This window comes from Lampetra planeri, chromosome 45, assembly GCF_965212315.1.
Source record: "Lampetra planeri chromosome 45, kcLamPlan1.2.h2, whole genome shotgun sequence".
Taxonomy (NCBI): Eukaryota; Metazoa; Chordata; class Hyperoartia; order Petromyzontiformes; family Petromyzontidae; genus Lampetra; species Lampetra planeri.
In genome coordinates, this window is record NC_136151.1 from 5,208,780 (window position 1) to 5,229,736 (window position 20,957).

At 53.4% G+C, this 20,957-nt stretch overlaps 1 protein-coding gene across 1 annotated transcript in view; it reads right to left on the minus strand.

Annotated features, from left to right (window-relative positions):
* Positions 1 to 4,980: 4,980 nt before the first annotated feature.
* The window catches only part of LOC144733051 (E3 ubiquitin-protein ligase TRIM11-like), a 265,988-nt gene continuing 250,011 nt past the window's right edge, over positions 4,981 to 20,957 (minus strand). The window contains exon 7 of the mRNA XM_078614787.1: positions 4,981 to 6,574. Coding sequence (XP_078470913.1) covers positions 6,024 to 6,574 — 551 coding nt within the window. The 3' untranslated portion in view covers positions 4,981 to 6,023. The remainder of the gene's footprint in view (positions 6,575 to 20,957) is intronic.

The window sequence follows — 20,957 nt, forward strand, 5'->3', positions numbered from 1 at the left end:
TGAAGACGGCTGCTTGCGTTGTGGCCGAAACGTCGTGAGAATTATTTATTCTGTTTTATTTTTATTATTTCCATTCTACGTGACTTTACCGAAAGAACCAAAGAGTTTACTTCGCATCATATTCTCACAATGACCTCGCCTTAAAGCTTTCGTGACTGCAGGGATTCATCTTCTTGGTCAGGTCTGTCTCCTCGACAAACCTGTTCTCCACCTGAGGACGGCTGCTTGCGTTGTGGCCGAAACGTCGTGAGAATTATTTTATAATGTTTTTTATTATTATTTTATTATTTCCATTCTACGTGACTTTACCGAAAGAACCAAGAAGAATAACCTCGCCGTTGACTGTTTACAGCTCAGATCTAGCACATGGTGTGGGTATGCAGAGCTGTCAACCCCTTATCAGTGCCCTACTTTATTACGGACCGATCCAGACGAGATCGGTCACCCCGCGTCCCTTATAAATCTCAGCGTTCATCCTACAAAGTCCCATCACAAGGGAGAAACACAAAAAAATAGACAAACAAAATGTTTTTACTCAATTTCCCTGTAGAAGAATACGGGTAAACCCGTATGGGTTAACAGGTTTGGGTATGTAACAACATTACACATCACACTATGCACTGTCTATAACTCAGCTATAGTACATGGTGAGGGTTTGTAGCAACATTACACACACGTGTACTATATCTGAGCTGTACACAGTAGATAGTGTGATGTGTCATGTTATAGACAACCTCATTGCTTGGGTCCGGGTAACGGCCCCCCAGATAGTAAATATAAACACACCCTGACATAGCTACTCATTAGTGTGAGTCACTCTCTTTCATTTAGATACAATACTGACGCATTTACAACTCATTCAAAAATATTAATATAAACACAAAATCACATAGCTACTTAGTGGTATGAGTTACACTCTCATAGACACACGAAGAAACCAAAATGCACACAAATATTGTTACGTGCAAATTCACACGTAGTAAATCGTTTTATGGAAGTTTAAAGGCATGTGTCACTTGATACCGAGGATACCCATGCGAATGAGAAGTTCAATCGAGGGACGTTCCCATTAAAATATTTTAACCATCAACATCCTGGGGGCTCACAACATCGGAAATGAACAAGGAAGCCGAAATTACTTAGCACGAGGTTACAAACCTCACGAGACACTCCGTGGAAATGTGCTCAGGTGGTCAAGGTCACAGACACGAGCTTCGTATGGCACGTAGCGGTTTAGACGCAACGTGAGACACGTTACACGGTCGGCTTTGACCACTTCCAGACGGGAGCCAGGTCCACTAGCTACGCTCTCAGTGGGAGCTGCCAGCGCTCGCCACGACTCTCAGTGGCTTCTCATCGATAGCCGCTCGCTGTGGCTGAGAGACGCTGTCCCAGGAGCGCACACGGCGGCGACCAACCAAGACACGAATAACGGGTTGGAGTTAACCGTTAACTCCAACCCGTTAACTGTTAACGGGTCGCGATTTTTACAAAACCCAGAGTAGCCAGGCAAACGGTGGTTTGTCCCTTGGACTGATGTCGTCGGCTATGGTGAGGCTGTGGGTTTCTGCACCAAACTGTATCTTGTAACACATTCCTATTAAAGGTTATTTTTTAAAAGTATGTCGTCTCTATCATTGCCATTTATTTCAAATCAAGATTGCCATTTATTTGTTCATGATTTATTTGAGCATGATAGTTAAAATTGTCTTTAAAAATATTAAACTTTATATTGTTTGACAAATTATCTCCCAACTTCACGTGTAAAATAGTGGGGGATCAGGTGGGAGGGTAGGAGGGTGATCGTGTGGGTGGTTGAGCAGGTGTGTGTGTAGGTGGAGATTGGTGTTGCAGTGGTTGTGTGCTGTGCTACGAACCTGCCGATCCAAGTTCAATTCCCACTCATGGCCACCAACACCAATGACCATTGTCTGAACCGGTCATGGGCCTCCCTTAGCTCGACTCAGCCTAAAATGAGTACCTGGTGTAGAGTATAAATATCACCACTCGAGAGACAAAGGCGGCCGGGCTTTGTGCTGGCCGCCCACCAACTCATGTGCCATGAAGGCCTTCATAGATGCTCGCTAACAGGACTTGCCCAACAGTATGTTCAGGCTATACGGGGTATCTTTGTCTTTGTGCGGGTGGGTGAGTGAGCGGGTTTGCAGGTGATCAGGTGGGAGGGAGATCAGCCGGGAATGGTTGCTTGAATATGCATGAGGTGGGCAGCTGGGAGGGTGGCAGGATGGGCAGGTGTATGGCCGAGCAGGTGTGAGGGCAGGTGGGAGGGAGGGTCTCTGTAGACGGCTGAGGGGGTAGTAGGTTAGGGAGTGGCAGGTGTCGGCGAGGAGAGTGTTGGGTGCAGGTGAGTGGGTGGTGGTCATCATTACCAAGTGTAGTCATTATCATCATCGTGCTTTTCATCATCATCCATCAGTCAGGATCCATTCATCATCATAGCTCATGATGACGAGGAACAAGCAAACTGACAGAGTGAAGCAAAAAATAACACGAGATGCGCCATGGAATGTGGCCCAAGGCTACAGACAGCACTTACCTGTGAAGGCGTAAGCTATAGATTTACTAACTGTGCCAGGGTTTAATGTCCGTTAATATGACATCTAAACAAACAAAACAACAGCAACAATCCCTCAAAAATACATGTTTACACACATCAGTCTCAGCTATGAGAGAGTCACATTCACAGCCTGGATGACAATCTTGACAATAGATTTTCAGATTTTATTTTTTATTCACCAAGAACACATTGACCCTTGACCCACAATACAATGTGATTACAATCTAGAGGTAATCCAGCACACAATCAGGTCTATGTAAATTTACGCGATCTAACCCGAAAAACCTTTATCATGGATAATATTGGTCGCAAAAGCCTACGTGTTAAAGTCGATTTGTTTAACCAGGTGAGAACTCAAGAAACCAGGACGAGTCTCGGTTGCACGGAGTGATGATAATGATGCTGCTTCTGCTGCTGTTGATGATTCTGTTACTGCTGATAATGATTCTATCATTATTGATGCTAGTTCTACTCCTGATGCTGATTAAGATAATGATGGAGCTACTGCTGTTGATGCTGTTGCTCCTGTTACTAATTCTTCTGCTGATGATATTTCTGCTGATGCTGATGATCGAGTCGAGTTGAATTTAAATTTAACGAGGTGAGAACTCAGGAGATCAGGATGAGTCTCATTGACAAGAGTGACCTGGGTCACAAAAATGAAAAAAGCAAAACAAGTCAAACCCATGCCAGCAATGAAGCAAATATAAATCTCACCCACAGCCCAGAGCACAATGCGATTAGCGTTCACACAAGTACACAACTGGTACGATATAATCAATGTGTCTCAAATCATCTACGCGTTGCTAAACAGCCTGAGACTCGAGGTTGGATTCACACCATATTGGTGTCTCACTTTAAGGAGGGGCGCCGTTGTGGCTAGATGTTAACTCCCTCGCCTACTATGCAGGAGGTCGTGTGTTGGATTCTGACCCTGACGGCTGCTATTTTTTGGGGTTTGCGGTGTCTCTCTCCCTGTAATAACACACAGTGTCTCTGTGGTATTAATGCGTGTTGAGACAAAATTAGTCGTGTTGTAATGCGAGAGATATATCAGGCACTTAAATACTTTAACCCACTTCAAAGTCTAAGCAGATAATGAAAATATTAATAAAAACAAACCTTTATATGAATAATATTGGTCGCGAAAAACATCCTACTAGGTGTGGCTTCTCTCTGTCTATGCTCTGTAAAATAAAACTGCGTTGGATGGGTGGAGGAGTCACTCGACCCGAGGTTATAACAAAAATGTTTTAGCCCAGCGACGCTCAGCACACACACCACGGGTAGTCCCCCCCTAGTGATGCCATCCCATTCCCACCCCGGGTTTATCGCCCAACGAGCGAGTGACCACGAGGGGACGGCGCGCGTCACCCCGTAGCGTCACGTGACGCGTGTTCCCAGCACGCCCGCGAGGGAGCTCCGCCCTCTCGGCGTTGAGCCCCACGCGGCGCGAGGGACGATGACGTCAGAGAGAAGCTTGGCTCCCCCCGCCCACCCCCACCAGTGCGCTAACCACTGCACCACCGCTCCACCCCACACTACGCACATGGCTCTCTATGCACTAAAGAGAAAGATCCCCCGTGTAGCCTTAACAGACTGTTGGGGCAAGTGCTGTTCGTAGCGAGTAGCACCGATGAAGGCCAGTACTGTGACACAAAAGGGAGTGGGTAGGCAGCACCACGCCCAGAAATACACGGAGACACGCACAGACACAGTAACAAAGACACAAACACAATAACAAAGACACACAAAGACAAATACACGCACAGACACAGTAACAAAGACGCAAACACAATAACAAAGACACACAAAGACACGCACAGACACAGTAACAAAGACACAACCACAATAACAAAACACACAAAGACATGCACAGACAGTAACAAAGACACAAACACAATAACAAAGACACGCACAGACACAGTAACAAAGACACAAACACAATAACAAAGACACACAAAGACAAAGACACACAAAGACACGCACAGACACAGTAACAAAGACACATACACAATAACAAAGACAAACAAAGACATACACACCAACCCACTTACTCGAAGACAAAGATCCCCCGTATAGCTTTAAAATACTGTTGAGTTAAGTGCTGTTAGTGAGTTTCACCTATGAAGGCCAGCCTGGGAGAGACCCGCCTTTGTATCCCCAGGGGCGATATTTTATCATCGCACCAGGTACTCATTTTAGGCTGAGTCGACCTAGGGGAGACCCAAGACCGATTCAAATAATAGTTATCAATGGTGTTGGTAAACCGGTCATGGGCCTCCCCTAGGTCGTCTCAGCCTCAAATAAGTACCTGGTACAATGTGTAAATATCGCCACTTAGGAAACAAAGGCGGCTAGGCGTGATGGTGGCCACCCGCACCCTCGTTGAAGTGCGGCCTTTATAGGTGCTCACTAACAGCACTTGCCCGTACAGTCTGTTAAGGCTATATGGGGGATAGTTCTCTTTGTATGTGTGTGTATCTGTGTGTGTATGTTTCTGTTTGTGAGTGTATTTGTGTGTGTATGTACATGTGTCTACCTGTTTGTGTGTCTGTGTGTTTGTATGTGTGTGTGTTTGTCTATCTGTGTGTGTATCTGTGTAGTCTTAACAGACTGTTGGGGCAAGTGCTGTTTGCTAGTAGCACCTATGAAGTCCGGCACTGTAGCACACGAGAGGGTCGGTGACCAGCACCACGCCCGACCCGCCTTTGTCTCCCCAGTGGCGATGTTTGCACATCGCAGCAGGTACTCATTTGAGGCTGAGTCGACCTAGGGGAGAGCCTGGACCGATACCGATTATCGTCACTGGTGTTGGTGAACCGCGCATGGTCCTCCCCTAGGTCGACTCAGCCTGAAGAGCTTTTGGTGCGGTGTGTAAACATCACCACTGGGGAGACAAAGGCGGCCGGGCGTGGTGTTGGCCACCCACCACCTAGTGTGCTGTGCCGGCCTTCATAGGGGCCGTCCATAAATGACGTCACACGATTTTTGATCCCCCCCCCTTCGTCACACGGCGTCACAAAAAGTCAGACCCCCCTTCAAATATGACGTCACAAAGCTATGCCCTCCCCCCCCAAGAAAATAAAACATGCCTCAAATATCTTTAAACTATTGTCATTGTAGTGCATATTTAATGTGGCGCTGCACTCTGATGTTGTAGGAGAAAACATTTATTAAAAAGTCTATTTAACTAAGTAGAACATGTTGTCTATATTTATTTAAGTTGCGCATTTTGACGTGACGTCACATTTCTCAACCCCCCCGTCACAAATGTGTAACCCTCCCCCCTAGGTGCGTGACGTCATTTATGGACGGCCCCAAAGGTGCTCGCTAGCAGCACTTGCCCCAACAGCCTGTGAAGGCTACACGGGGGATCTGTGTCTTTGTGTGCGCGATTTTGTGCGTTGTGCCCGTTTCTCTGCGCTGCTCACACTCCGTGCTCTCAGGACGCACGACTCAGATCCAGAATCCTCACTGAGTCACCATCATCACCCCACACACTCAGTGCGGGGTAGAGCGGTTGACTAAACGAGTGGTAGACGGAGTGCAGCAGCTCCATGGAGTCGGCGCTGTAAAACGACAGCAGCCCCGCCTCCCAGTGCAGGTGACACCCGACTCTCCGGGGAGGATCCCTCACCGGCACCGAGGTCGATACACCACCATGACGCACGTAGCAGCTGTTGTTATATTTATATAAAACCCAGGATGAGTCGTTCAGTCCCAGGCTGCACTCGTCACCACTCCCTTTCCGTGCGATCGTCCCGTACGCGACTCCAACCTCACAGCTCCCCGCCGCACCCCCCACGTCCACCTCCCAGTAGTGCTGACCCGACGAGAAGCTCTCGGAGCACAGGGCTTGTAGACAGCCATCAAAGCGGTGTGGGTGATCGGGGCGACCCTGGGAGACAGCGGTCCACGTCACCGTCCTGAGGTCCGAGGAAATCTGGAGGTTGTTGTAGGCCGAGTTTGGGTCCACAGTCGGTGAGCGTCCGTCTGCAGTAACGATAATCACAGTAGCCGTGTAACAACAGCACCACTATAACAATAGCACTCGTGCACTAACACGCACGTACACTACAGTAGAGCAATTCATAATGAGCATTGTTATGCAACGTTGTAATGCGTAGCTTTCGGTGTGATGATATGTAACGGGCACTTTGTCAATCCGCTGCTGGATGAGGGCCTCCCTACACCGTGCGGGTCGAGGGGGATATTTGACCATACTTCACCACGCCGGTCACCGCGCGTTGGCGAAGTCAGGCGGCGCAGCTGGCGAGAGCACAGAAGTACAGTACAGCGGTGCGTTTGTCTGCCCCGCCATCTGCTGCCCCGCCATCTGCTGCCCTGCCATGTAGCCCCGCAGCCTGTAGCACCTGCTAGGCAGGGTGTTGACTGCCCCACCACGTGGCCCCGCAGCCTGTAGCACCTGCTAGGCAGGGTGGTGGCTGCCCCGCCACGTGGCCCCACAGCCTGTAGCACCTGCTAGGCAGGGTGGTGGCTGCCCCGCCACGTGGCCCCGCAGCCTGTAGCACCTGCTAGGCAGGGTGGTAACTGCCCCACCACGTGGCCCCGCAGCCTGTAGCACCTGCTAGGCAGAGTGGTGGTGGTGGCTGCCCGTGCGAGCCCTGCCCAGGCCCAGCCCCTGCGGGGCTTTGCGAGGTGCCAGGAGGTGGTGCAGTGGATCGCAGCAGCAGCATCAGCAGCGTGGATATCAACACGCCGTAGCGTCCGTGTGTGTACAACAAACACAACGATCTCCCGTATAACCTTTCACAAAAGTAGCAGCAAGTGCTTTTGGTGAGTGGCTGTGAAGGCCGACACGGCACACGAGGTGGCTGGGGTTGGCCAACACCACGCCCGGCCGCCTTTGTCTCCCCTGTGGTGACGTTTACACACCGCACCAGCTGCTCACTCGTGTGATAGTGTAGTGATGTACACTCGTGTGTGATAGGGTAGTGATGTACACTCGTGTGTGTGATAGTGTAGTGATATACACTCGTGTGTGTGATAGTGCAGTTGTAATAAAAGACTTGACCACGATATCTGGCTCAGTGTCCTTTATTCGGTCCGTACTGCGTCCCCACACGGCTGTCTCTCTTATTCTCTCTGTGCTGGTTCCGATGTCACTCCAGTCCACATCAGCAGCCCCGCTGCTGTTCTTGTCGCTCTTGCAGCCCCACAGCAGCTCCGCTGCTGTACTCTCACACAGCTCCCTTGGCTGTTCCTGCTGCAGCTCTGACGGCCTCGTGCTGTCTCGCCTTCTCGTCGCTCCTGCGACTCCTGGCAGCCACCCCGCTGCTCCTCACACACAGCCTTACTGCTATCTCTATCTGCAGCTTTACACCTCCCAGTAGCTCCCTACTGTTCCCAGGGTTGGCTCCCGCTTCTGACGGTGCCCCCTCGGCTCGTACGCCCGCGTGGCCCCACACCTTTCCATTCACACCCCGACTGCCTTCTCCTTCCGGTTTACCCGCTTAAGGACCCCCTACCTTTCACCCACGTCACCTGTCTCCGCCTCCTCGTGACGTCACATCCGGAAGGTCGCTTTCGCCCGCATTACACCACCCTCCCCCATAGAAAAAACCCAGCCGACCTCGGCTGAACAACACCAAAGCGTAATGCGGTGAACCGACCTTCCCCCTTAAAGGACACTAAGCATGCAATATAACAACAAGAACAACACACAAGTAACATCGACGAACGTACGAAAGCATGCGATAAATACGACGGCAAGAACAAGAACAATAACAACATACAATCAACGAAACGTAAGCGATTTGGAACGAGTGCGGGTCGCCGGCCCGTCCCGGACGGTCGGCGGCCCACTTGTAGAACGGGGACGCGATGGAACACGAGAAATGACAGGGGGTAATTCCCCTGCTGCGATTGGAAGTCCACCGACATCTCGTGTCCCTGACGAATCAGTCTTGGTCATATTCGGCGAATGCGCCTGCAGCGGGGTCGGAAGGGTCGCCGGGCTTGAAGGTCCCGCAGCCTTGGCAGGCGCCCTCCGAGCAGGCCCACTCCTCCCCCGCGGTGTCACGGTCGGCCTGTCTGGAACAGGTACGACAGGCGCTCTAGCAAGATCAATGGACGCAGGCGGGGAAGAGTCAGAGTCAGCAGCAACAGACCCCGGCAAGGCAACATTGGGAGATGACGCATCACGTAGGGGAGCAACATATGGTTTCAACCGCGACGTATGAACAAACCAACGGCGAGAACCAAACTGAACGTGCGCCGACTGTGGATTGGGAACCTCAATGAGGCGCACAGGACCATGCCAAGGTTTGTGCAATTTAGGAGAGGTCCCCGGCCGCACCTGCGGGCAATGGAGCCAGGCCAGGTCTCCCACCTTCCAGGGGCACTCCCCCTCAGACCGCCGAGCATACCGCTCGTTCCGGGCCTGGGCTTTGGCCGTAGCCACGCGGGCGTTTTCCCGCGCCTCCGTAACCCGGCGAACCGTGTCCTGAATGTATTCAGGGAGTGGTTTACGAGGTCCCTTCACCCCAGTACCCAATTGCACATCCACCGGAGGCACGTTTTCCCGACCATACATAAGGTAAAACGGCGAATATCCTGTAGCCGCATGGGGCGTCATCCTGTACGCCGAAAGCACTCCGGGGATGTGCAGATCCCAATCCGATTGCTGTTCACTCACAGTATGGCAAAGCATGGCAGACAATGTCCTGTTCAGCCGCTCAACCATACCATCCGTCTGCGGATGGTATGGAGATGTCCGTATCTTCTTAGTCCCAAGGCCTGCGCACACTTCAGCCAACAATTTAGAAGAGAAATTTCGGCCCTGGTCCGTGAGGAGTCTCTCCGGCGCCCCCTTGTCCATAATGTACCCAAACAAAAAGGCGTCGGTGATGGCCGCGGCCGACTGATCGGGCAACGGCCAGGCCATCGGCCAACGGGAGAGATACTCGACCCCTACCAGCAAATATTTATTTCCCCTCGCCGATGGTGGGAAGGGTCCCAATATGTCCAGTGCCACCAATTCATTGACTCGAGACACCTGAATCGACTGGAGAGGCGGCACGTAAGGATGTTTAGGCGGCTTACGCCGGGCGCATTCAGGGCACGCGCGCACGTGCCCTACGACATCTGTCGCCATGCCGTGCCAAAAATAATGACGTTGTAACGTCAACAAGGTCTTCTGCACCCCTAAATGCAATAGTGTGTCACAATGGAGAGTTCTAATCAACTCAAATCGCAAGGACGTTGGTACCACCACACGCCAGCTTTCCTGGAACCTTTCTTGCCACATAAGCAGACCATCTCGGAGAGCGGTTCGCGGCCCCACAGCCGAACTCGGACTCCCCTTGTCCCTCATAGACCGCTTCCGCATGGACAACAACGACTCGTCCATCATCTGTTCCCGAATCCAGACAGACCGCGGCAGATTCAAAACCCCATCAGTCGGTCCCGGTTCCATCGGAGTATCCGACTTCCCGACGGCCAACGTGAGCGGCTGAGGGGGGTTGAGAATCGGCGAACACCTATGCGTCCCCGACGCACATTTACAAGGGGCGCGCCCTGGTAATCTGGAAAGTGCGTCAGCGTTTGCATGGCGCACTCCCTTCCGATGTTGAATTTGGAAGGAAAACTCCTGCAGCGTGTCCAACCAACGTGCCCACTGTCCCGATGGCTGGTCCATTTTAAGTGCATATTGCAAGGCCGCATGATCCGTACGCACAATAAAAGAACGACCGTAAAGGTACGGTCGAAATTGCCGTAGGAAAAAAACAACCGCCAAAAGTTCCCTACGAGTGACACAGTAGCGTGTTTCCGCAGGCGACAAGACTCGGCTACCATACGCCACGACGCGCTCTACGCCCCCTTTAGACTGTGATAATACCGCCCCAATACCTGTGTCACTCGCGTCCGTATCGAGAATGAAAGGGCGATCAAAATCGGGATAATCCAATGTCGGGGCCGTAGCCAATAGATCGCGCAGACTCCGAAAGGCCGCCTCCTCCGGCTCTCCCCAAACAAATTTCCGTCCTTTACCCATAAGGAGATGCAAGGGCCTCGCAATCGTCGCAAACCCCGGCACAAATCTTCGGTAATACGAGGCAAATCCCAAAAACCGTCGAACATCCCCCACAGAGGCCGGAGTCGGCCAATCCCGGACACACGCCGTCTTTTCCGGATCCGTGGACACCCCCTCGGCACTCACAATGTGCCCCAAATAACGGACGGACCGTTGCAGTAGGTGGCATTTCTTTGGTTTGAATTTCAAATTGGCAGAGCGCATCCTCGTGAACACTGTCTCCAGCCGCGTTAAATGTTCCTCAAATGTGCGGCTGAACACAATAATATCGTCCAAATATATAAGACACGTCTCCCACTGCAACCCCGTCAAAACGAGCTCCATCAATCTTTGAAACGTAGCAGGGGCCGCATTCAATCCCATCGGGAGGCAGTTGAATTGAAATAACCCCTGCGGCGTACGGAATGCGGTTTTCTCCCGTGAGGACTCGTCAAGGGGAAGCTGCCAAAATCCCGAAGAGAGGTCCAGTGTGGAAAAGAACTTAGCCCCCGACAATGCGTCAAGGGAGTCGTCCATACGCGGCAGGGGGTACGCATCTGCCACCGATATCTTATTCAATTTCCGGAAATCGACACAAAATCTCAAGTTGCCATCCTTTTTCTTAACCAAGACCACAAGAGCGCCCCATGGGCTGTTAGATGGCGATATAATGTCCGCAGCCAACATGTCTTCCACCGCCCCCCGAACGTGTTCTCGCTCCGCTGGACTCATCCGATGCGAATTTAACCGAATAGGGGCAGCGTCGCCCGTCTCAATGTGATGGGAAAGCAACGATGTGCGTCCCAAATCCAAATCGTCGGAGCTGAATACATCCGAATACGTCAGCAACAATTTACGCAGCGCATCACGTTGCCCCACGGACAGGGAAGAATTTTCGTCACATAAGGTAGCGATCCAACGATTATCCGAACTCCTTGGCTCGGAAACACCAGCGACCACTCCTCGGCGATGCGGACAATCGTGCGTCGCAAACGCCGTAGTGGCATGTGCCACAACCGTACCGGCCGGAACACGGATGTTTTCCACCCCCGCATTAAGCACCTGTAAAACCGGTAATTGATCCGGCCGGACGATGGTCTGTGCCCCAACTAACGCCAATCCCGTTGTTATCGTGGCGGATGGTGACAACAAGACCCCTAATGCTCCTAGCCGATTGGGCAGGGGCTTCCGATACCGCAAGGGTATAAGCATCTGTGAACCAGGTGGGATGTCCACAGATGCGACGGACAGCGCCTGCACCTGTACGGCCGAAGCAGGTCGCCCCCAGGGCGACGGCACAAACGAGATTCGACGGCCCCCCGGCAATTCAATACAATTCTCATTGATTTTAATCAAAATGGGCATCTTAGCCAAAAAATCCGTGCCTAGTAAGCAAGGAACCGCCAAAGATCTCGATATTAACACAACGCCCGAAGCCGACACATCCCCTATAGATATCTTAGCATCCACCTGGCCCACAATCCCCATACTACCCCCGTTTGCAGCGACGCAAGACCCATAAACCGGACGCACAGCCCCCGGCGGAATGCCCAACAGATGGAAAATGACATCCGATATAATAGTTGCAGACGCTCCCGAGTCGACCAAAATGCGCACGTCCACACCTTGTATGGACCCCGGTACAGTGGACGAACCCGTAGCGGCCGCGACAACTCTCCGTGCCAATTTGCGCCACTGCGTAACTGAATGACAAGGCCCCGTCGATGGCCTTTCTTTAACAACAACAATAGGATCGCGCAACACAGGTGGTGGGTGAGGTGTAAAGCCTTGCCGAGTGTCTGGTGCGTGCCGACATGCCTGTTTCGGAGGTTCCTTGGTCGGCTTGTCCGGTGTTGTGGGCTCCTGCTGCGGCGGACCCGGGAAGCGGGCCCAGCAATCTTTGGCGTAATGGCCCCTACGGCCGCAGCGGAAGCAATCGGCCTCGTTGCGCCGAAGCGCAGGTCCTGCGTCCCGGCGGCCCCGTCCCGATGGCGTAGCGCGCGGCCCCGGCCTTCCGCGTCCCGGCCATGGAGAGGAGGCAGCCGTCAGCTCCTGTGGACCCCGCTCATCCGGCACATAGATCGCCCTTGTGGGGTCCCACCCCATCGCGCCTCCTTCCTTGACGGGCCCACCCGTCCATGCCGCCACTTGCTTCCAGCGACGGAGATTAAACTGCGCGTCCAGACACTTTGCTGCCGCCCGGGACGTGAGCTTCTCATGCCCACACACAGGCATGGGGATCCCCAGATCCCGAGACAGCTCCAGCATTTTTCCCAATATGAGGGGCTCGAGCAGATCCTGTGGCGTGTCAGGATATGCTGCCATGGCCAGCTCCAACACCGCACCCCTGAACGCCACGGGCGATTCTTCGGGTGCTCGTTGTCGTTGAGCGAATCGCCGATGCGCGTCGTCAGGTGGCTCATAGGCGTCGGCCATTTCCTCAAAAACTCCACATAACGTCTTCTTCTTATCGGCCGTTATGGAACGGAAAAATCGCACAGATTCGTCGTCCAGTAGAGTCGGCAACACTTCCAAGGCCTCCGCATCGGTCCATCTTGCTGAACGAACCGCCGCCAAAAATCGGCAGGCGAAAGCGCTCCAATCGCCCCCGATAGAGAATTCCTTAACCGTAGTAAGGTGGCGACTCCGACTCCTCTTCACGCCGTCTTCCAATGATGGTTGTTGTGGAGGTAAATTCAAAATGGCGTCGGCCCGCGGCGTGGCCAAGATGGCGGTTTGGCGCCGCGGAGCGCGCAAGATGGCGTCTTCTTGCCGCGTGGCCAATGGCGGCGGCAGGGCAGGCAACGTGGCGGCCCGTGGAGCACCTTCTCGTTCCATCGTCGTCCTTGGCGTAACGAGGTGACACAGATGCGCCAGGACGTCCTTGAGTGTCTCCAGTTGTTCTGCCACCTGTTGCCATCTTTGCTCAGCGTCCGATGTTGTTGACGGACCCGCCATCGCGCCGACATCTTCCACGCCCGTCCCCGTGCTCGCCTCAGCAGGGCTCTCCTCCACCACCCCAGCAAAATCCGTGGTCGGAGGGAATTCGTCGTCGTCGGACGAAGAAGCCGATGCTGGCGCCGGGGGAATTTTCTTCCTAACTTGCTTAGACATGCCGTTTCACTTCTGACCCCAGTGTAATAAAAGACTTGACCACGATATCTGGCTCAGTGTCCTTTATTCGGTCCGTACTGCGTCCCCACACGGCTGTCTCTCTTATTCTCTCTGTGCTGGTTCCGATGTCACTCCAGTCCACATCAGCAGCCCCGCTGCTGTTCTTGTCGCTCTTGCAGCCCCACAGCAGCTCCGCTGCTGTACTCTCACACAGCTCCCTTGGCTGTTCCTGCTGCAGCTCTGACGGCCTCGTGCTGTCTCGCCTTCTCGTCGCTCCTGCGACTCCTGGCAGCCACCCCGCTGCTCTTCACACACAGCCTTACTGCCTATCTCTATCTGCAGCTTTACACCTCCCAGTAGCTCCCTACTGTTCCCAGGGTTGGCTCCCGCTTCTGACGGTGCCCCCTCGGCTCGTACGCCCGCGTGGCCCCACACCTTTCCATTCACACCCCGACTGCCTTCTCCTTCCGGTTTACCCGCTTAAGGACCCCCTACCTTTCACCCACGTCACCTGGCTCCGCCTCCTCGTGACGTCACATCCGGAAGGTCGCTTTCGCCCGCATTACACAGTGATGTACACTCGTGTGTGTGTGTGACAGTGTAGTGATGTACACTCATGTGTGTGTGATAGTGTAGTGATGTACACTCGTGTGTGTGTGATAGTGTAGTGATATACACTCGTGTGTGTGATAGTGCAGTGATGTACACTCGTGTGTGTGTGTGACAGTGTAGTGATGTACACTCATGTGTGTGTGATAGTGTAGTGATGTACACTCATGTGTGTGTGATAGTGTAGTGATGTACACTTGTGTGTGTGTGATAGTGTAGTGATGTACACTCGTGTGTGTGTGTGTGATAGTGTAGTGATGTACACTCGTGTGTGTGTGTGATAGTGTAGTGAAGTACACTCATGTGTGTGTGTGATAGTGTAGTGATGCACACTGTCTCAGTTAGCTGATGAAAGTTGCAAGCGAGAATTTCATCATCGCTTGCAGCTATGGTTGGCATCGTCCCCCACTCCACCTGATGTCGAGGGTAAATGGGCGAGGTTTAAGACTGTGACTCATGCAGCTGCAATGGCTGCTTTGGGTACGCGGTCCAGACCTCCCCAGAAACCCTGGCTGACAGAGGAGGTGTTCAGGTTAATTGAGAAAAAGCGACAGGCCCACTCTCATCGCATACAGCATCCCACGTCAGAGAATGAGGAGGTTTACCGCAGCCTTCGCTCGGAGGTTCTGAGAGCCGTAAGGCGCTGTAAGCATGGGTGGTGGTCGCGGGTTGCTGAGGAGATGGAGTCTGCCTCAGTGGCCCGCGATCACAAATCACTATTTAACGCCATCAAAAAAGTAACCTGCAGCGCCACACCTAATACCATCATTAGAGGAAAAAACGGTGATCCAATCTCCGACCCCCATGAACAGGTTTGCAGATTTGCTGAGCATTTCTGTGAGGTCCTGGGGGAGGGAAAATCTCTCAGCCAGGAAAACATCATGGCACAAAGTGGGGATATCCCTGCTGAGGCTGCGGTGCCTCAAATATTGGAAGAGGTCACCCCCTGTGAGTGGCTGGCTGAGGTGCCAGCTGTTGAGGAAGTACTGAGGGCGATCCGGAGTCTGAGACCAGGAAAGGCACCGGGCAGAGATGATCTCCCAAGCGAAATGCTGAGGGAGGGTGGCGTTTGTGCACAGACTGCCCTATATGACATCATAACAACAGTCTGGACCACTGGATGGGTTCCGCAGGACTGGAAGGATGCCCTGGTGGTCCCCCTCTTTAAGAAGGGGGACCGTACCGACTGTGACAACTACAGGGGCATCTCACTCCTCAGTGTGCCGGGTAAGGTCCTGGCAAGGATTATTCAACATCGCCTTGCTAGGCACGCTGAGAAGAGGCTTGCGGAGCCCCAATGCGGTTTCAGGAAAGGGCGGTCCTGCACAAATGCCATATTTTCTGTCCGTCTGCTACAGCAGAGGTGTAGGGAATTCCAAAAAGACCTACATCTCTGCTTTATTGACCTGGTCAAGGCCTATGATACCATCAGTAGGACTGGGCTCTGGGTTGTTCTTCGTGCTTTCGGAGTCCCTGACCCTCTGCTCACGATCATTAAGGACCTTCATGATGGTGAACGGGCCCGGGTAAAACTACGTGGCCGGGAGTCGGAGCCTTTCCCTGTACACCTTGGGGTGCGACAGGGATGTCCTCTGGCTCCCACATTATGTAACATATATTTCGACTGCGTAGTTCGTGAAGCCTTCAATAGCTGTACCGGGGGAATTTCCATTTGGTACAGATATAATGGGAGGCTGATCGACGCCCGGGTGCGATCAAGGGATGGCTCCCTATTGGTCAACCACGTTATGTATGCCGATGATTTGGTAATAGCTGCTCATTCAGAAGAGGAGTTGGAGACGCTGCTGCTGAGACTAGAGCGTGCCACTAAGAGGTGGGGCCTTACCATCAGCCCCACCAAAACTAAGCACCTGCCTGGGTATTTTGTACCATCGGACACTCCACCCCCACAACTCCCAATCGGTGATGGGGCAGTTGTGGAGAGAGTGGAGAGTTTCCCATATCTGGGCAGTGTGCTTATGACCGGCTCCAGTTTATCAGCAGAGGTCTCACTCCGAATCAGTCGGGCGGCAATATCTTTTCATCGGTTGCGTAACGCTGTGTGGAAGCTACCTGGTCTGTCGCTCCGCACGAAGCTGCAGGTCTTCTCGGCTACGGTCATTTCCTCCCTTCTCTACGCTTGCAAAACGTGGACCCCCCTAATGGAGCATCTTCGCCGGTTGGAAACATTTAGGCTGGCCTGCCTACGATCCATCCTGGGTTTAACCAGGCTGGATTGTGTGAGGAGCTCACAAGTCCTTGAAAGATCTGGGCAAAGTCCCATCAGTGAGCTCCTCCGGCAGGCAAGGCTGCGTTGGCTGGGTCATGTAGCCCGCATGCCCAGCCACCGCATGCCTAAACAGCTTTTGTTCGGCCGGATCGAGGGGGCTAAATGGGCGCGGCACGGGCTAGAGAAGAGATGGAGTGATGTGGTAAAGGAGGACGTGGAGCTGAGTGGACTTGCCGATGACTGGTACCAGCGGTGTCAAGATCGGCCTCAGTGGAGGAGGCTCGTGAAGGACGCTACTGGGCAGTTGGAGGCAGTCGCCCTACAACAACAACGGAGGGCGGAGGAGCGACGCTCACAACAACGAGCGGAGCGCCGGGTGGCTAAAGCACAGCAAGTTGGTACAGTAGGGGGCACAGATGGTGCATCAGCCAGTCATCTCGGTCATCTCGGTCAGTCGACCCGTGGCACCTGGGTCTGCCCCGTGACCTCCTGCCAGCAGGCGTTCGACACTTCACGTGGCCTCAAGGTGCACTTGGCCTGGCACAAGCGTCGTGGTGACGTCACCGCCACTTAGTGGCGAATGGCGGTGGCGGTTGTTGTAGTGATGTACACTCGTTTGTGTGTGTGTGATAGTGTTGTGATGTACACTCGTGTGTGTGTGATAGTGTTGTGATGGACACTCGTGTGTGTGTGTGATAGTGTAGTGATGGACACTCGTGTGTGTGTGTGTGTGATAGTGTAGTGATGTACACTCGTGTGTGTGTGTGTGTGATAGTGTAGTGATGTACACTCGTGTGCGTGATAGTGTAGTGATGTACACTGTGTGTGTGTGATAGTGTAGTGATGGACACTCGTGTGTGTGTGTGTGTGATAGTGTAGTAATGTACACTCATGTGTGTGTGTGTGTGATAGTGTAGTGATGTACACTCGTGTGCGTGTTAGTGTAGTGATGTACACTCGTGTGTGTGTGTGTGTGATAGTGTAGTGATGTACACTGTGTGTGTGATAGTGTAGTGATGTACACTCGTGTGTGTGTGTGATAGTGTAGTGATGACACTCGTGTGTGTGTGTGTGATATTGTAGTGATGTACACTCGTGTGTGTGTGTGTTTCTTTGTGCCCAGGAGATCACAGACTTGTCTGAGTAGTTTACCGGAAAAATGTTTGCCCTGGTCGGTCAGCAGCCTCTCCGGAGCACCTTTGTCCAGGACATAACCCTGAACAAAGGCCTCCACGATGGCTGCTGCCGACTGGTTGGCCAGAGGCCAGGCCATAGGCCAGCGTGTAAAATACTCGACACCAGTCAACAAATATCTATTCCCCCTGGGGGTGGCGGGGAATGGTCCCAAAATGTCCAGAGCGACCAGCTCGTTTATCCTGGACACTTTGATCGATTGCAAGGGCGGGTTAGACTCCCGTGCCGGCGGTTTGCGTTGTGCACATCGAGGGCATGATCCCAACAAATCCCCAACATCCCTCGTCATGCCAGGCCAATAAAAATCAAGTTGCAGCAAGGCGAGAGTCTTTTGGGTCCCCAGGTGTAGGAGGCGCTCATGAGCGGCCCATACCACCCTGCCCCGCAACCCAGTAGGGACCACCAGCCGATGTCGACGCGACTTCCCGTCCCAATGCATCAGCAGGCCTTGGCACATTTCCCATGCGTCGGAACCACCTCTTTTTCCCCCCGCCGCACCGCCAACGCGACGTCGCCACCCGAGGAGGGAGACATCCTCCATCTGGAGGCGCCCCCATTCAATGACGGGCAACCCCAACAGGGAATCTTTGCCCTGTTGTTCGATCGAATTAGTAACTACTGTATCGTCGTCGTTGGCGGCCGCCAAGACAGGAACCGATGTGTCCCCTGGAGGTCTGCAACGTCCAGACCCCAGGAGGCATGCACACTCGGAGGTGGTTGGCAAGCGCGACAGAGCGTCCGCGTTGGTGTGGCGAACGCCCTTACGGTATGTGGTTTGGAAATCGTAATCCTGGAGGACCTCCAACCATCGGGACAATTGTCCCGATGGCTGTTGAACCCTCAGGGCGTACTGCAGTGCCGCATGATCTGTGCGGACGGTGAAATGCCGACCGTACAGATATGGGCGATACTGTTGGATGAAATGGACAATTGCCAACAGTTCCCTACGGGTGACACAATATCGTTGCTCCGCTGGAGACAACACCCGACTGCCGTACGCAACCACACGTTCCACGCCGTCAACCACCTGGGAGAGCACGCCCCCAATACCCGTGTTGCTCGCATCGGTGTCGAGCAAGAATGGTTTTGAAAAATCAGGGTAAATCAGGGGAGGAGCGTTTACCAAAGCGTCCCGAAGGGAGCAAAAAGCAGCTTCCTCCTCCTGACCCCAGCAGAACCGAACCCCTTTTGATGTTAAAGCGTGTAGGGGTTTTGCTATAGTCGCAAAATTAGCGACGAAGCGTCTATAATACGACGCAAACCCAATAAAACTCCTAACCTCTCCCACTGAGGTGGGAGTCGGCCAGGAGCTTACACACTGCGTTTTGGCGGGATCGGTAGAAATACCTGAGCGTCCCACGATGTGCCCCAAATAACGCACCGACTCGCGTAACAAATGGCATTTTTGGGGCTTAAATTTCAAATTAGCAGCCCGCATCTTTAGGAAAACCGCCCGCAACCTCTGGAGATGTTCATCAAAAGTTTTGCCAAAGACAATAACGTCATCCAAATAAATCAGGCACGACTCCCATTGCAATCCAGCCAAAACCAATTCCATCAACCGCTGGAAAGTTGCCGGCGCTGAGTGTAAGCCCATCGGCAACCGGTTGAATTGAAACAGGCCGTGCGGAGTACGGAAAGCAGTTTTAGGCTTTGAATCATCGTCCAGAGGAAGCTGCCAGAATCCCGAAAGTAAGTCCAATGTGGAGAAGAATCGCGCTCCCGCCAAGGCGTCAAGCGATTCGTCCATCCGTGGGAGCGGGTATGCGTCGGCAACCGTAATTTTATTAAGGCGCCGAAAGTCAACGCAAAACCGCAACGAACCGTCCTGCTTCTTAACCAGGACGATCGGCGCTCCCCAAGGGCTGTTGGAGGGAGAAATGATGTCGGTGGCTAGCATGTCATCAACAGCCGATTTGACATGGTCCTTTTCGGCGGGACTCAACCGAAAAGGATTCTGGCGTATTGGCGCGCTGTCACCCGTATCAATATGGTGACGCAGCAGATTAGTGCAGCCCAAATCGTATTTATCCCGACTGAAAACGTCGGAAAATTCCCTTAGTAGTGTCTTAAGACGTTGACGCTCTAAATTTGACAGGTCCGTCGATCCCGCACAAAGTGCCTCGAGCCACCCTTCATCGCTGTCCGAATGTGGTCGCGGTGCAGGGACAGCGCCGACATGACTCGCGACGGGTTCCTCACAGGGCACCGGCGTTGCGTGAGCAAGCACGGTCCCCTGTGGGACCACCACCGTCTGCGAGCCCACATTGAGGACCGCGATGAAGGGTTCTCCTTCCCCTCTCACTATGGTCTGGGCCGGGAGTAAATCAGGTCCACTGACCCCGGCCCTAGACGGTCCCAACAGAACCCCTTGAGCCCCAATGCCCTTAGCGAAGGGCCGCCGAAGTTTCAAAGGAATCAACATTTGCGCTCCCGGAGGAACGCGCACCGTTCTATCTACGAACGCCGGCACCGTCGCGAACGCCGTCCGGCTCGTAGCGGGGGATGGCAGAAACGCCATGCGTCGGCCCGATGGGAGCTCAATGCATCCCTGGTCGATTAATATCCTAATCGGCATTTTGGCCAGGAAGTCCGTCCCCAGCAGGCACGGAACCGCCAGCGAGGAGGAAACAAAAATCGGCCCAGACAATTTAATATCCCCGACACAAATTTGGGCACGAATTTGTCCGATGATGCCAAGTGAACCCCCGTTAGCAGCAAAGAATGGCACGTTAACAGGCATCAAAGGACGGCTTTGGGCAGGGAGAATGTTATAAATCAACTCCGAAATAATGGTCGCCGATGCTCCTGTATCGACCAGGATGCGCACCTCGACCCCATCGATGTGACCCACAACGGCCGACGACCCTGACGACGCGGCTACAACCCGATGGGCCAACACGGACCACTGGCTGGGTTCAAACTGAGTACCCAGAGCGGTGCGTGTTGGTGCCATGGTACGCAATATTGGCCCCCCCTTCGCTGCGGTGTTTGAGTGTGTGACGGGCGTGTGCGTGGGCCAAGCATGAGGGGTGCCGCGACTCGCCGGATTATGATGGTGGAGCTTGTGACGAGGGCCGGCGTCCCGTTGAGGTGTCGTCCTGCGCTGCCCAGGAGAGCGGCACCCCGAGGCGACGTGGCCCCGGATGCCGCAGTTGTAACAGCGTGGAAGCGCTGGTGACGACGATGGATGT